General features: G+C 39.3%; 1 protein-coding gene across 4 annotated transcripts in view; it reads right to left on the bottom strand.

Annotated features, from left to right (window-relative positions):
* Positions 1-1,058: 1,058 nt before the first annotated feature.
* Positions 1,059-16,002, bottom strand: part of LOC107804676 (piezo-type mechanosensitive ion channel homolog) — a 37,593-nt gene continuing 22,649 nt past the window's right edge. For 3 of the 4 annotated variants that reach the window (XM_075243472.1, XM_075243474.1, XM_075243475.1), the window contains 7 exons: positions 13,515-15,994; positions 12,736-13,128; positions 10,690-10,848; positions 2,187-2,690; positions 1,818-1,959; positions 1,591-1,735; positions 1,059-1,492 (listed from right to left, as the gene is read on the bottom strand). In XM_075243472.1, the coding sequence (XP_075099573.1) occupies positions 1,357-1,492; positions 1,591-1,735; positions 1,818-1,959; positions 2,187-2,690; positions 10,690-10,848; positions 12,736-13,128; positions 13,515-15,994 (3,959 nt within the window). In that variant the 3' untranslated portion in view covers positions 1,059-1,356. The remainder of the gene's footprint in view (positions 1,493-1,590; positions 1,736-1,817; positions 1,960-2,186; positions 2,691-10,689; positions 10,849-12,735; positions 13,129-13,514; positions 15,995-16,002) is intronic. The other variant, XM_075243473.1, reaches the window with a different exon arrangement.

The following is a 16,002-nucleotide window of genomic DNA, read 5'->3' as shown; positions in this document are numbered from 1 at the left end:
TCAAAGGCTCACTATGGTCGATCTCGGAGCAGTACAATCGACGATCGTCATGGAAATGGGGGAAAGCTCCCAAGGACACGTGGTTAGAACTGACCAGGTCTGCAAGAATAGTACAAATCCATACTGAGCCATCACACAGCTGTACCAATAGCATTTCCCCATCATTATTAGATATGTACTATGTTAGGATCCCCCTCCTATATAAAGGGGACCCTTGTCATCTTGTAAGGGGGTTGGAAAAATATTGAATACATGACAACATTCTCTGTTCTCTTTGCTTAAACAATTGTTCTACACATTTATTGCTTATTCTTTCATTGTTCATTTATTGTTCTTCATTTATTGCTCGTTATTAACCGCAAAAGGCCATCTTTAAGGCCCTCATTATCATCGATTCTTGATCAATTGTTCATTGCTATTAGCCTCATCTAGACCTCGAGGTCCTGATTCAGCCAGCTCGAGGCCCAGCCTTGTGACCATATTGGTTCGCATATCTTATTCTCTTTACTTAAACTTAGCATCTATTGCCTAACAACTTATTGAAATAAATCACGTATTTTTAAAACCACCAAATCAAATATAATTCTAAATACCATTTTCAAGGTAAACAGGTACAAAGAGGTAACAACTGTTACTAAAAATAGAACAATGTTTAGTGATAACACAATGCCCAGTGCCGAAATGCTCAAAACTCCAACAGAGAGGGTTCGTCTAGCATGAATACTGTTTCAGTATTTACACTCAGATCTCTTGCACTTAGGGAAGAGAATTGGGAAGGAGAGAAATGGCTTTGTTATTGGACCTAGAAACTAATTCATGCTCTAGTGTTCAAATAAATAGTTGCAGCAACATTTGGTCAAAGGGCATTACAACCTGCGCAGTAATTGACAAAACATGAAAGTAATCCAGAGATTAATACTATAACTCTGGTGGCCAATATGCTGAGGAAAACAAAAGATTTTCAAACAAGAAACATATGAATCGTACAAAAAACCTCCTCAAGGAGATGTTAGATTAGTAGTAAACATCACTCAAAAAGGAAAAGGACGCAAGTTAGATAGATGAGAACCTTTTCTATGCCAAAAAAGTATATTACACAAAATTGTTGCTATATTTTGCACCCTGACCTATATTTACAAATGTTTCTAACATCTATTTTTGGAGGTTTCAGCATGAGGAATCAATACATATGATCCTTCCCAACTTCAAGCTAAAAAAAAGACATTGGGAAGTTTGTCATGTTGACTGCGAGGAAAAGAGATGAACTCTATGGTATTGGTTAGTGTCTCTTCTACATATCCGTTAGGACAAATATCGGTTGTCAAACTCTGCAGTTGAGAGCAAACTCTTCTTGGACTAATCAGGCTTAGTATACTCGAGCAACATGTGCGGAGACCTATATATCTTCACCAGTGTCCAGTATAGGACTTCCTCCACTCCAAGCTCACCCTCTGCTCTTGCAGCATATATATCCTCACAGATGGCAATCAATCTGCACGGAACCAAAATTGCTCATTTTTCCTTTAACTAGGACTCTTACTCGATTTTCTTTACAACAATGTTAATAATCAGACCATGACGTAATATTACCTGTCACATGAAGGAAGATTTTCATATGGGATTCTCATTCGCAAGTCGGAGCACTGCAGTCTGATGAAGCGGCCAACTGCTAAAACAAATGTGATATAGAGACCCCATATACTGAATTTGCTGAGAGTTTCACCTAGCAATCCCTCTAAAACACAAACAAATTGTTAGTGAACAACAACACTTCACTTAATTTCTCATCCTATGCAAAAAAATAATCCATTACTTACGCGGTGTTTCCTCTGATACAATTATGGCCATAGGCCCTCGCAACCCTCCACAGCCTTTTACATCCAGCGAGTTGATATCATGGAAGGACCACCACTCAGAGACTCCCCGATTTAAAATGATATCCGCGCTAACATCATTTTCCTATAAAAACCAGTTATTGACACATAAATATCTTTAGGTGGCTAATACTAAATAGAAGTTAAAATGCAAAACATTAATCGGATGGTAGGTTTAACCAACTACTTAAAATATCCATCAAAATTAATATGTTGATATGTTTGGTATAATTCAGCTAACTTCGCATGACAAGAAAAATCAAATAACATAGAATACATATTTAGCTTAAGTGCGTTTAAAGGCCATCTCACCTCCTGTTCGATAGGCCTAACTTCCCCCGAACCAGTCACACGAAAATATCTTGGATATACATTATACACGCGGAAGCTATTGGTTGAACCATTTAGAACTTTCTTAACTTCCGATGGCTTTGGACAATCCGCAGGAGCAAGACTTCTTTCATATTTCACTACCTCCTTTCCCTTAGGCCTGTCCCTTGTAAGAACCCAAGAAAATTTAACATCCATCTCTTTAAGAGACAGAATGAATCTTCTCTGAACCACATCCGGAACCAGCCACAGAGTACTTGCATCAGGTTGGCAACAAATAAGTTGGATATCATTTACATTGTATGGGTAAAGATAGCCTTGCGGATCAAGATTCAAATCATCATTGAGCTGATTAAATGGAATCATTTCACAAAGAGTAGATTGGTAGAGGGTTAACCTTCCTCCAACTCTTCTGCTGATATCAAGCTGAACTCTCGCATCTTTTACAGGATTTGCAATGTTAGTTGGATTACCACTGCTGTACATCTGCATCGAAGAACAGCTTTAATTTTCCCAATATACAAGATCACCCAACATGGATTTCAAAGAACTGATTAAAAGTTATACAAAAGTAAAAGTTGAACATAGTAAAATTTAAGAAAGTTCTGAATGGATTCTCTTCTGAGTATCCTTCTTACACCTTTGTTTCCTTTCGTTACATCTCATTAATGCAGGTACATAGAAAGCCAAAACATCACTTATCATTTACAAATATCAGTCTTTAAAGATTCTTAATCCACAAACTGGCGGAGAACATCAGGAAGGAACTGTGAACTGTCTACTTACTGATTTTCTCTCTCTATTTTCTTGAGCTCTCAGGCACACTCCCCGAGGAGCCTGAGAACAAGGAATCTTGAGGATCCATAAACACCATGAGCATGCTCACTCAATTCCGACCAACCCTCTGAAAACAGTTCCGACAAACAGCCTCTCACGCGCCGCCACGCGCGGCACTTTCCGGCGAGCCAAACGCCACGCGCCGGCGCGTGAGCTCAATCCCGGCCACTTTTCAAAATTTTTGTTTTGGACAGCATGATCGTTGGGAAATTCCGAGCACACCCATACAACTTTTTCTGAATTTCGACAACTTTTAGTTTTTCCGGTGGCGGGGAATCTCTCTCTGTCCAGAATTCTGGTTTTTCTGTCCTTTTTTTCAAGCTCTATAGCTCACGGTGATAACGTCCAAACAACCCCTAAAATTCCATAACCTGAGCAGCTGTTTAGTACAATATGGGAGACAACAGGATATACTTCAACGCAGGATTCAAATCTTTTGACATCACCAGATGGAACTCCAACAAAGATACTTGGTTTGAATGGGTGGAGAGAAGCCGCAACATGATGAGAAGATCATCCATGGGTAGTAAGGCAATGGAATGGATATGCTTTGCACTTAAAGAAGCGTCGACTGATCAAAACAATCGAGTGATGAGATGGAAGTACAAGGAGCAAATGACAGAACATTTCTGTACTAGGAAATTTAACGCACATGGAAGATATATGAGTATTCTGTCACTGAAGAGAGAAGGGAGGTCAGTGATTATAATCCCAGAGTTAACTTTGAATTCTGGCTGGAAAGACATAGCAGCTAAGATAGAGAGATTCATATCCACCAAGTTGAATCCCATAGTACCACCCAGAAATACTGTGGAAAATTTCTCTTATGCCCAAGCAGTTAAGGAGAGTAAATGGCAATCCAATACTCTTCGAGAGGCAAGGGTCAGCACGAACAATGGCGATATCACTGTTTTGGAACCTACTGGAGGAGAGGACACAGGCCTACTAAAAAGATGCATTATCGGGTCTTTAGGGAAAGAAATCAATGAGAGACCCACTTTAGCAGATATAAGGCGATGGGCTAGTGCTTCATGGAACAAAGCATCCGGAGTAAACATATATGAAATGACAGGAAACATGTTTCTTTTTGAGTTTCCAAACAGATTCATGGCAGAGCAGATTGTGCAAGGAGAATGGAGATGGAAAAAATACAAGCTTCATCTGGATTGGTGGAATCATACAGCTGGTTGCATTCCAAACTCACAAATTGAGGAAACATGCTGGATTAGAGCCATGGGGATTCCTTTACATCTATGGTCACAAAAGATCTTCAAAGAAATAGGAGATCTCTGTGGGGGTTGGTTAGCTACAGAAGAAGAAACTGATCTCAAAAACCATCTTAAGTGGGCGAGAATCAAAATTGTTGGTGATGGCAGAAAGACTCCCAATGAGGTGGGGATTGAAAAAGATGGTACCAAATTCTTCATCCCAATCTGGGCTGAAAGAAACACACGGTATGAGCTAAACACTGGTAAAGGAAAAGCAAGTGGACAATTTACACAAGGTTCAACTTCGATGAATCAAAGCAGTAAAGTGTCAAAAGTCAAGCTGAGATCCTATGGCCCCGATATGGCTGCACAAGTCATTTTTAATGACCTCTCGTGTGAGATCTCTGATGATACTGGGCTGAAGCCTTATATCGAGGAAATGGGAGGCCATTCTCAATCGGGGGCAAAAGAGTCACCTCCAGGGGATCAAACCTTTAATATGAATCGTGAAAGTATGCAAAAGGAAACAATTACCAGTTGCAGTCAGCTAGAAGGTGGAGTAGATTTAGCAAGATTGGAACAGAAGGAAGGGGAACAAAGCATAAACTCAAAGATGGGGAATGATCACGTGGGAAGTACTTTGGAACATCTAAAGCAATTTAGCCCTATTCAAGAGTGGGAAATTGAGGAGGTGAATCCTTTAGCAGTTCAGCAACACAATCCATTATTGGATAAAGACATGGATGCAACAATATGGGTCCATCAAAATATGATCAAATTGGGGAAAATGTTTGGAGTAGATTTCCAAGGACATGAAGAAGAAGCACTGGAATTGTTAATGCAAATTGACAGCTGCAGACAGGTTAGAAGGGTGGAGACAGAGTTGGAGGTGAAGAAACAAAGATTCAAAGGATCACTGGAATTAAAAGGTTTGACTTCTTTCGATGTCAAATTCAAGAGTGACGGGAAAAGGAGTAGGGGAAGAGATCTATCAATTATTTCTATATGAGGATCAAAGTAATTTCCTGGAATGTAAGGGGTCTAAATGATAAGAAGAAAAGGGAGATAATAAAAAGTCAAGTGCAGAATTGGAGGGCAGACATTATTTGCATGCAAGAAACAAAAGTCGAGGGGGATATCGAGGAAATAGTCAGGCAAATATGGGGTGGTAGATGGGTTAGGTATGCAAGTTTAGAAGCTAGCGGCACGAGAGGGGGGATTTTGTTGTTATGGGATTGCAGAGTATGGAAAGGGGAGGTGTTACAGACTGGTGCATACACTTTGACGTGCAAGTTTGACGCTCTTCTACAGAATTTTCAATGTCACATAACAGGAGTGTATGCTCCAAATTGTAGAATAGAAAGGAAAAAAGTATGGAATGAAATTGGTGCAGTGAGGGGATTGATGGAAGGTCCTTGGGCGGTTTGTGGCGATTTTAACGTTACAAGGTACCCTTCTGAAAAACGGGAATGCTCAAGGAGGTCCAGAGCGATGGTGGAGTTTTCGGATTTTATAGAAGATATGGAGCTGATAGATCTTCGACTTGAAGGAGGAAACTATACTTGGTTCAAAGGGGACAATCATACAGCGGCTTCAAGAATTGATAGATTTCTCATTTCAGAAGAATGGGATGTAAGGTTCAGAAACATCAAGCAAACTATCCAACAAAGGCTGATTTCGGACCATTCACCTGTGGCTCTAGACTGCGGTGCGTGGGAACAAGCTAAATCATACTTTAAGTTTGAAAATTGGTGGCTGAATGTGGAAGGTTTTGAGGACAGAATTAGAGAGTGGTGGGGATCTTTTGAATTCTCAGGAAGACCTGATTACATTTTAGCTTGCAAGTTAAAAGCTCTCAAGGGCAAGCTAAAAGGTTGGAGCAGAAGTTACGAAGGCAATTTGGGACTGCAGAAATCAAAATTGCTAAGTCAACTAGCAGATTTTGAGACAACGCAACAACTAAGAGCGTTGACAGAGGAGGAATCAGTCAGGAAAGCAGCCACTCTAATGGAGATTGAGGTGCAACTCAAGAATGAAGAATTTGCATGGAGACAAAAATCAAGAGCTTTGTGGCTCAAAGAAGGGGATAGGAATACAAAATTTTTCCATCGGACTGCAAATGCACGCAAGAGAAACAACAACATTGACCAAATAATGATTCGACATGAAGTAATTGAGGATCCAGAAAGAATAGAGAACGAGATTATTGATTTCTACAAGGAGCTATACACAGAACCTGAACAGTGGAGACCAACAGTCAATTTCGAAAATAGTCCAAGCATTTCTGAATCGGAAAGGGAGTCTTTACAGAGTAACTTTGAGGAACAAGAAGTGCTGAGCAGTTTGAAGATGTGTGCAAGTGACAAGGCTCTAGGTCCAGATGGATACACAATGGGTTTTTTCAGAAAGTGTTGGGACATTTTGAAGGAAGATATCATGGCGGCTTTTAACAACTTCCATTCACAGGAGATGTTCGAGAAAAGCTTCAATGCAACATATATAGCATTGATTCCAAAGAAGACAGGTGCGAAAGAATTGAGAGATTTCAGACCGATCAGTCTGATAGGGAGCTTCTACAAACTGCTCTCAAAAGTCTTAACTGAAAGACTTAAGAGGGTGGTTGGGAAACTTGTTGATGCTCAACAAATGGCGTTCATCAAAGGAAGACAAATAATTGATGCAGTCATGATTGCCAATGAAGCTGTGGATTCAAGAATAAAAAAGAAAGAACCTGGAATCTTATGCAAATTGGATATCGAGAAGGCCTATGATCATGTGAACTGGAGATTCCTACTAAGAATGTTAGAACAAATGGGTTTTGGGCAAAAATGGATTAGATGGATGAAATTTTGCATATCTACTGTGAAATTCTCCATTCTTATAAATGGAAGTCCTAAAGGTTATTTTCACTCACACAGAGGTCTCAGACAAGGTGATCCTTTATCTCCATTTCTATTCATCATAGCCATGGAAGGATTGAACAACATGATCAAAACGACTAAAGTCAGTGGATGGGTTAAAGGCTTTGAGGTAAATAGGAGTGGGGCTAATAATCTAGAGATCACACATCTCCAATATGCTGATGATACTCTAGTCTTCTGTGATGCTGGAAAAGACCAACTTAGATTCTTAAGGATCATTTTGGTTTTATTTGAAGGAGTATCAGGTTTACACATTAACTGGAGAAAGAGCAATATTTTTCCCATTAATGAAGTTAATAACATGGGGCAACTGACTCAGATATTGGGAGGAGAAGTTGGGTCCCTACCAACTGTTTACCTTGGGATGCCTCTTGGTGCAAGATCCAAATCAAAAGAAATCTGGAATTCAGTCATAGAAAAGTGTGAGAGGAAGTTGTCAAGATGGAAATCGCAGTACCTATCATTGGGGGGTAGGCTAGTTCTAATCAACTCAGTATTAGACTCTCTACCTACTTACATGATGTCTTTGTTCCCAATTCCAGCAGCCATTTTACAGAGATTGGACAAACTCCGAAGAACATTCCTCTGGCAAGGCAATAAGGAGAAAAAGGTCTTCCATTTAGTCAAGTGGAAGACACTAACAATGGATAAAAAACAAGGTGGATTAGGGATAAGGAATTTGAAGAACCAAAGCAAGGCTCTTAGAATTAAATGATTATGGAAGTACTCTAAAGAACCCCAATCTTTATGGGCCAAAGTGATCAAAGCAAAGTATGGTGAAGAAAACAACTGGGTGTCAAAAAAAGTCAGTACATCATATGGAGTAAGTGTGTGGAAATCCATCAGAGAACTTTGGCCAATAATGAAGAATCACTCCTCTATAAGAGTGAACAACGAAAGGAACACATCTTTTTGGAATGATAACTGGCTAGGAATGGGAAGCTTAAAGGAAAGATACCCAGATATGTTCGGTTTAGCACAAAACCAGCATAAGACAGTCGCTGATATGAGGAGTTGTCAAGGATGGGAAATAGCTCTAAGAAGACAGCTGAATGACTGGGAGATAACAAGATTAACTGATCTCTACAAAGAGCTGGAAGCATTCACAGGACTACAGGAAGGTTTGGATTCAATATGGTGGAAGAGGCACAACAAAGGGATTTACCGTGTGAAGGATGCATATAAGATTTTGAATCATGATAATCAACAGGTAGACACATGGCCTTGGAAACATATATGGAAAATAAAGATTCCATACAAGGTAGCCTGCTTCACTTGGCTACTAGCAAAGGAGGCTGTTTTAACCCAGGATAATCTCATAAAAAGGGGAATTTCTCTGTGTTCAAGATGTTTTCTGTGTGGGGAAAATGCAGAAACTGTCAACCATTTGTTTCTACACTGCAAGATTACAGACCAACTATGGAAAATCTTTATTAGTCTTAGGGGTATTTCTTGGTCAATGCCATACAGGATTAAAGATGTCATTTATAGCTGGGAGGAAGCTGGAGCTGAAGCAACGAGCAGAGATAGATGGAGGACCGTTCCGACATGTATTTGGTGGACAGTCTGGAGGGAAAGGAATACTAGATGTTTTGAAGACAGAAGCAATTCACTGCAGAAGATCAAACTCAATTGTATTCTTCTATTTTGTTTTTGGTGCAAACAGATGTACACAGAAGATACATTGACAATCATAGACATACTAGGATCCTGCTAGGTCTCAAATTAGAATATCTATAAATTCTCTCTATGTAAATTTGGTTTTCAGTGCAACCTATGTACTGATTTTTATTATATATACAATAGTTACCAATTCAAAAAAAAACATCAGGAAGGAACTATATGTCTAAAACCAACACAGCCTAATGTAAAAAGAGAAAAAGAAAAGATGAGAACTCTTATGAAATTGGTTGTTAGCAACACACAAGAGGGCTCCTCCCCTAATGGATGAGTATGAGCATGTTATACATTTCAAGTTAGAGCTCCCGGGGAAAAAAAAAAGAACAGTTTAAAAACAGCTTGCTTCCTTTATGTCATATATGAGATGTCCCGACCTTTCAAAGCAAAAAAGTAATCCACCATCGATTGAAGTCAAACTTATATATCAAGCCAAGAGAGCGAGGCCCAAGCAATTAGGGGAAGGGTGAGTGGGTAAGTGGGGAGTTATATAAAATAAGGAAAGTTTCCTAATCACTGAGATTTCTAAGTATTATAAAACAACTATTAAGAGCACTCCACATAATATTCTTAATGATTCTTTTTCAACTTTCACCAATAACACAACAATTAAGAACATCATACACACTAATTTTTATGATTCTCTTAATTTTCAACACAACCCCTCAAGCTTATGGTGGAGAAACGAATTTAAGTTCTATTATTTTGCGAAAAAAAAATTCTAAAAAGCTAGTGAATTAGTAAACAGTAGCCTGAATAGTGTTGCCGGAACAGAGAAAACGCAATTGGAACTATGTCCTCCAGAAATTCATAGGCAATTGGACAATGAAATTAGTAAAAGCGCATGGAAGGAACTATTCTTAATCGCTAGAAAGAGGAAAAGTTACTGAAATCTCAAGGGTATCATTGGAGTAGCTGACAAGAATGGTGACACAAAAAGTTGCTGGAAAAGTTTTCACAGGAATGACCAAAAGAGGCAGTCCCCAGATGGACATTCAAAGGAGACGTAATGCCGCCAGAATGGTAGAGAAATAATTCCGCCCAAATGGTCACTAGAAAGGGGCATGTTATTGCCAGAACAATCACTCAAAAAGAGGTTCAGATAGTAAAAACAGAAAAGAAAGAAACTTTTGTCCAGGTGGGCTGCCACAACAGGCGGAAGCTACATAAGTCTTTTATCAAAATTTTAGAGGCTCTAATACCATGTGAAAAAAGGAGCATGAGAAAGGAAGAGAGGAACTCCCTTCTTACAGATAATTCAAAAAGAGAGAGAGGGAGAGAGAGAGAGAGAGAGAGAGAGAACTCCCCCTCAATTACACTTCGATACTGACCAAGTAATTACTTGGCCAGACAAACACGCCAAAACCGTGTATTTACACCCGAATCCAATTCCAAGGTGTCTTTCCAAACACACCCTTATTAAAAATGGTTGTTAACATACAAAAGTAAAAGTTTCCTAATAATTAATATTGCTAATTGTCATGATAAATAATTATGAATATTCTATAGAATACTATTGGAACTCCTAATTTTCAAGACACAAAAGAAGAGATTCAAGAAAAAGCAAAGTAGTTGGGAAACTTTTCGACGCAGTGAAAAAATCTTCTTCTCAGTGAGTAGGATGGACGGAAAGCATATGCAGGAACTGCCCCAGTGTCAGCACGAGGGAGAAAAGAACAAAAAGAAATTTATTCTTTTGAGTAAGACAAATTCTACTAGTTGTTCGGTAATATTGAAGGGCTATGAAGATATAGATAATACTTGCTCCTTTTATCTGAAAGAAAATCTTGAGTTGCCAATTGTATAGCACATAGATCTGAGGAACAGTTCACAAACACTTACCAGCATGGGAGCCCATATTACACAAATCAATATGAAGAACAAACATATTCCGTTACAGAATTTGGTCATCTTAGTCTGCTTGTCTCCTGGTTTATGTGTAGCTCTGTTCAGAACAGCATCACATTTGACAAGGTACAAGCTTGCATTTATGTCTTCCAACTAGAAAAAGTGCCAAAACATCAGTCTCATGAAGAAAATCCTCAACAATCGAAGTAGCATCAATAAGGTGAGACATAAGCAGGTAAAAGTAACCAACCCCAGATTAATCATGGAATTCAAGCATACGTGAAAAAAATAAATCCTATAAGTATTTCCAAGGGCCCACAAGTAGACATAAAGAACCAACTGAGAAGGGAATAAAGGACAAACTGATAGAGAAAGTAAGATGAGAAGTTTGTTGGCCTTGCTTTAGGTCTAAAATAGGGTGAGAGGCTAGTAATGGGGAGAACATATCCTTCTGGAAGGACGTTTAGGTCGGAAATGTGCCTTTGATGTCTATGTTTCCAGATTTATTCTTATGAGCTGTCAATAATACAGCATCTCTGGCAACAAATAGAGTGAATCGGACATGGAATATCAACTTCAGAAGAAATCTCAACGACTGGAAGTTAACAGGGGTGCAGAATTTTTCAACCACTTGAGCACATTCCAACAATTTACCAACACGGCGGACTGAATTAGATGGTTACTTAACAGCAGGGACGTGTTTTCAATAAGTTCATATCACAGAGATCTTACAAGGGAGGAGAACCCACAAGGCCCTTGGCAATGGAAGAAAATTACATAGTCCCTTATAAGGTAGCTTTCTTTACTTGGATAGTGAGTATAGAAGTGTGCGTTATGCACGAGAGTCTACAAAAAGAGGCATGTTCATAAGTAGCAAATGTGGGAAAGAGTCAGAGAACATATGCCATCTGTTTTTGCATTGTCCAGTTACTATCCAACTGTGGCACTTCTCTTTCAATGCAAATGGGCTAATGGGTTATGCCTAGATCAATAGATGAACACTAAGATTTAGTACAGAAAAGGGCTAAGGCAGAACAAGTTGAGGTGGTGGATCACTATATGGACTGAAAGAAATAAACTCCATCTAACAACAACAACAACAACTATGGCTCAGTCCCAATCAAGTTGAGGTCGGCTACATGAATCCTCACTTCTCCATTTAAGCTCAACTCATGTCATCATCATACCAAATAAAAATAAGTTAAATATATATAAATAATAGTAAGGATAATAATAATATTAGACGTTCTCTAGCAAGACTAAAACCTATTCCCAACTAGTAGATATCACCTATATAAATCTTTTTCTTTCATTGTGCCCTATTTTTAGCTGTCTGTATGCTTTTGTTTTATTCATGGTGTAAATTGGAACACTTAAATGATGCTGAATCAGTTCTACAGACGTTAGAAGCCCTTCAGGATTAGATGGGGTATATTTTGCTGTCTTATGATTTCTAGAAACATTGTACAGATGTAACAGCACTCCCTTTGTGCTAGTTTATTTATGAAATAACTATACCTTCTCAAAAAAAAAATTGATTCTGTTTGAGTTTTGAAGGAAATTTAAACATTTATGATTAGAAAAGGAAAGGGTCTTCCTCATTTTTTCCCCATGCTCACCTTCTCACTTCTTTTTAAAGATAAATGTGCTCACCCTTCTAAGTCGAAGAACCAACAACAACAAAAAAAACAGTGGAATCCCACAAGTGGGGTTTGGGGAGGGTAGTGTGTATGCAGACCTTATCCCTACCCAGGGAAGGGAGAGAGGATGTTTCAAATAGACCCTCGGCTCTCTAACTCGAAGAACCAAAACAGGGAAAAAGGACTTCTTTAAAATTTTATTGCTTCTAGGTGCTAAACAAAGCAGAGATGAGTTGGACATCTTTACACCGAGTCAAGAACTCAAGATAGACAGTTATCTAATTAGGGCTTGTCGTAAACAGACTTGCTAAACCAGCTTTTTTAAATCTTTTTTTTTTTTGTTTGGTGGGGGGGGGGGGGAGGGAGGAGGGGGGGAGGAATTGCTGATAGATGATCTCACCTTCAGCCAGTCATACATTGTCAATGAAGTTTTAGTGCAAGACCAGTCCAGTACACACCGCAATTCATACAGGAAAGGGAGAGCACGATATAGCCGGTAGCCTAGATAATTGATTTGAGTAACTTTACTGGTGAGGAATTGGCGATACAATGTGCTCTTGTGTGGAACACCATACTGAATTTGTATGGCTTGCAATGCCAGAGATATTGCTTTAGTTAGATATATTGCACGGAGGGCTAAACCAGCAGCACTTTGCTGTGCATCTATATTCCAAGCATACTCCGTGATGACATATGTAAAAAGAATGAGATTGAAAATGTAAAAGATCACTTTTCCTGTGGCAAATGAACAGAGGTATATGACGCGATCAACCACAATCAAGAAGAATATTGCCTGCAGAAAGGTCATAGAAGAGAATCAGAGACGGCCGATTATTATGCTTTATTACTATTTCAGCCAGTGTATAGCAGCTTTCTACACAGTATCCTGCTAATCAAAATGGAGTACAAGAATCACTAGCCTATTCCTTCAGAATTGCAGTTCTGCCAATATATGTATATAAAACCTAAACAAATACTGCAAAAAAAAAAATAGAGGACAGCTGATCTACATTCTTTATGAGTTGGTCAGTATTGGAAGCTTTGACCAGTTCAGTCAAACAACTTTTCTCCATGATTAAAGAAAGGCTATTCCCATCTGGTTTTCCCCACAGCAGTGATAATATCTTTAATAATCTTTTTTCTGCAACGCATGAAATAGACAAATGTAAGAATGCTTACCATCAACATAAATACAAACTCCTTGGGAAACTGATCCTCAAGTTGGGAAACATCCAAAAACTCGCTTTTGTTTTTTATAACAGATTGGTAGAAAATAGCAACCAAGAAGAACACACTCAAATCAGCACCAAAAATATAAGCATAAAGATCAACTTCCCTTCTACCCCCACCTATGATGGAGAGTATAGGGTATGGAAATCCAACTTCTTCAACAAGACCCATGCTTTGTGCTCCACGAATCTCTTTTGCTATGTCAGCAGCTGGAGTGAGTGACTTGAACTGTTCAGGTGTACATTCTGTCGATGGGCAGGCATAAACCACCTCGAAAACAGCCAATGCGATGTATGGATTTTCACTACTCTTTTCAATGCTTTGAATTTGGACCCTACTAGAACAAGAACAATGGCTGGGGTTTTGGTTTTTGCATCTATCATCATGCATAAGCCTTAGCAATTGATTTATTCCAGATTCAATCCTCTCCGGTTGGATTCCATCCTCTGGCCACACGTGGACATCCATGGACAACTGGATAAAGTACGGTGGCGATTCTGCCTCCTGTGTTAGTGATTTCCAATACCTACAACAGCCTCTAATCACCATTTTCACCATATTTTTTATGGGAAGGAAGAGCTTGTTCGCCTTCTCACTCCACCCAGATGCCACGAGGTCCTCCTTTGGGTCCAAGAGTCTCCTTTTCCAATTACTGTATCCTAGAGAAAACCATTCACCATCTTTTGCTGTTATAGAGCTCTGTAAGAGGGTAAACAAGTAGACCAGAAATAACGGCAGCGAGCTTATTACAAAAGCAGATGTTATCCGTTTTGTAGGAAAACCCAACTCTTGAAGAGTAGTTGACTGGATGCTGAAACCACAGTGCTGAATAACTATTTGATAAAGATACTGGACTAAAATGTATATCTCTGTGTAGATTAGCATGACGACCCAAAAGATGTAACTTGGCCCAGTATTCACACAAAGAGCATATAAAAAGAGAGCTGCCAGGTACACCATAGAAAGCAAACTGAAATTCCAAAGGAAGACGAGAAGAAAGCAACAATAGCATACAACATCATTATTTGAACGCATCTGGGACCATATGTGATGGAAGATTCTCCCAATTTGCAAACTTGCTGTTTCAGACGTTCTACTCCTATCAGATTGCAGAGAAGAAGAACGATCCAGATGAGTGTGTGTAGCATTTTCACCCTCTCTCTCATAAGATATTCCATCCCCAGCAGTTGAGGTCCCATTAGAATCAGAATCATCTTGTGGAATGTTCAGAAAGCTCACAATATTGCTTACAGCCTGATTTCCGATGGACTGTACTTGAGAAACACCATCACCAATCAACTGTACTGCAGAAACCAAAGGGTTATCCTTGGATTGGCCTTTTCTTTTGTTTTCTTTATCCGGGTTCAAAGTATTATGACCTGCATCTTCTTCAATTTCACTTATCTCACATATAGAAGCTACCATCGGGTGATTCATTAGTTCTGTCGCCAAAGGGCTTTCTGCCCTGGCACTACTTGGAGATTCAGGGAAATCATGAGAAAACACAGGGTCTGAATTAACATTTATCTCCAGTTTATCTGGGTGTCTTTCCTCTAAGTTCGGATGTGAAAGATTCTTCCTCCTCCTTAAACCCTCACTAGCAGGAGAAGTGTCACCACGAGTGGCAGCAGAATTTGCTTCAGTACTATGAAGCTGTATTTGTAGGTTGAGCATCTCTGATTTCATCTTCTCCACTTGCAAATTTCGCTGGCGTTTCTTCTCCTCAGATTCACGAATGTGCTGTAACTGCGCAGTCTTCCAGGCAGCTTTCTTCTCTTGCTCGCGTACAACAGCACCAATTTGTTCCGCCTCAAGATAACGGAACACATAATCAAATTCTGGGGAAGAGAACATGTATGATTGCAGTGCGACAAGCACAAAAATAATGATCTCGACCAAAGCTGATCTCGAGGTAATTCGAAAGCCATAATCATATTTGTAGAATCCAATCATCTCATAAATGTAATCTATTGTTTCACATTTTCCCGCATTGAAATCACCAATAAATGGAGACTGGTAGGCCAGAGAGAGAACTATAACAGCAAAATTGTAAATGCGAAGATACTTGAATATCTTATTTTTCTTTTTCAAAATCGTAAGCCTCATTCGAAAGAAGATCAGAGCAAAGCCAAGATATCCAAGATGCAGAATATCATACTCGAGGGTACCTGTTATCAGAATCAAAGCAAGTACAAGATCCAGAAGATGACAATAGCAGTACAGCCTCAAGTAGTCCAGAAAGGTCCACATGCTTTTGGTTTCAAATGATAGATCTCGCCACACAAAAGAATTCTTGCGCTGTGAGACCATCTGACGGTACGTAAATGACCCTGATAAACTGGATGTGCGATCAGCATGGAGCTTGAAACATGCAAGCATGAAGACCACATAATAACTGATCAGCATTCGAGGGTCATCAACAGTAAGCCCTGTCACA

This window comes from Nicotiana tabacum, chromosome 22 (assembly GCF_000715075.1).
Source record: "Nicotiana tabacum cultivar K326 chromosome 22, ASM71507v2, whole genome shotgun sequence".
Lineage (NCBI taxonomy): Eukaryota > Viridiplantae > Streptophyta > Magnoliopsida > Solanales > Solanaceae > Nicotiana > Nicotiana tabacum.
Note: the sequence above shows the minus strand (reverse complement) of the source record. Positions and strands in the feature narration are given on the sequence as shown.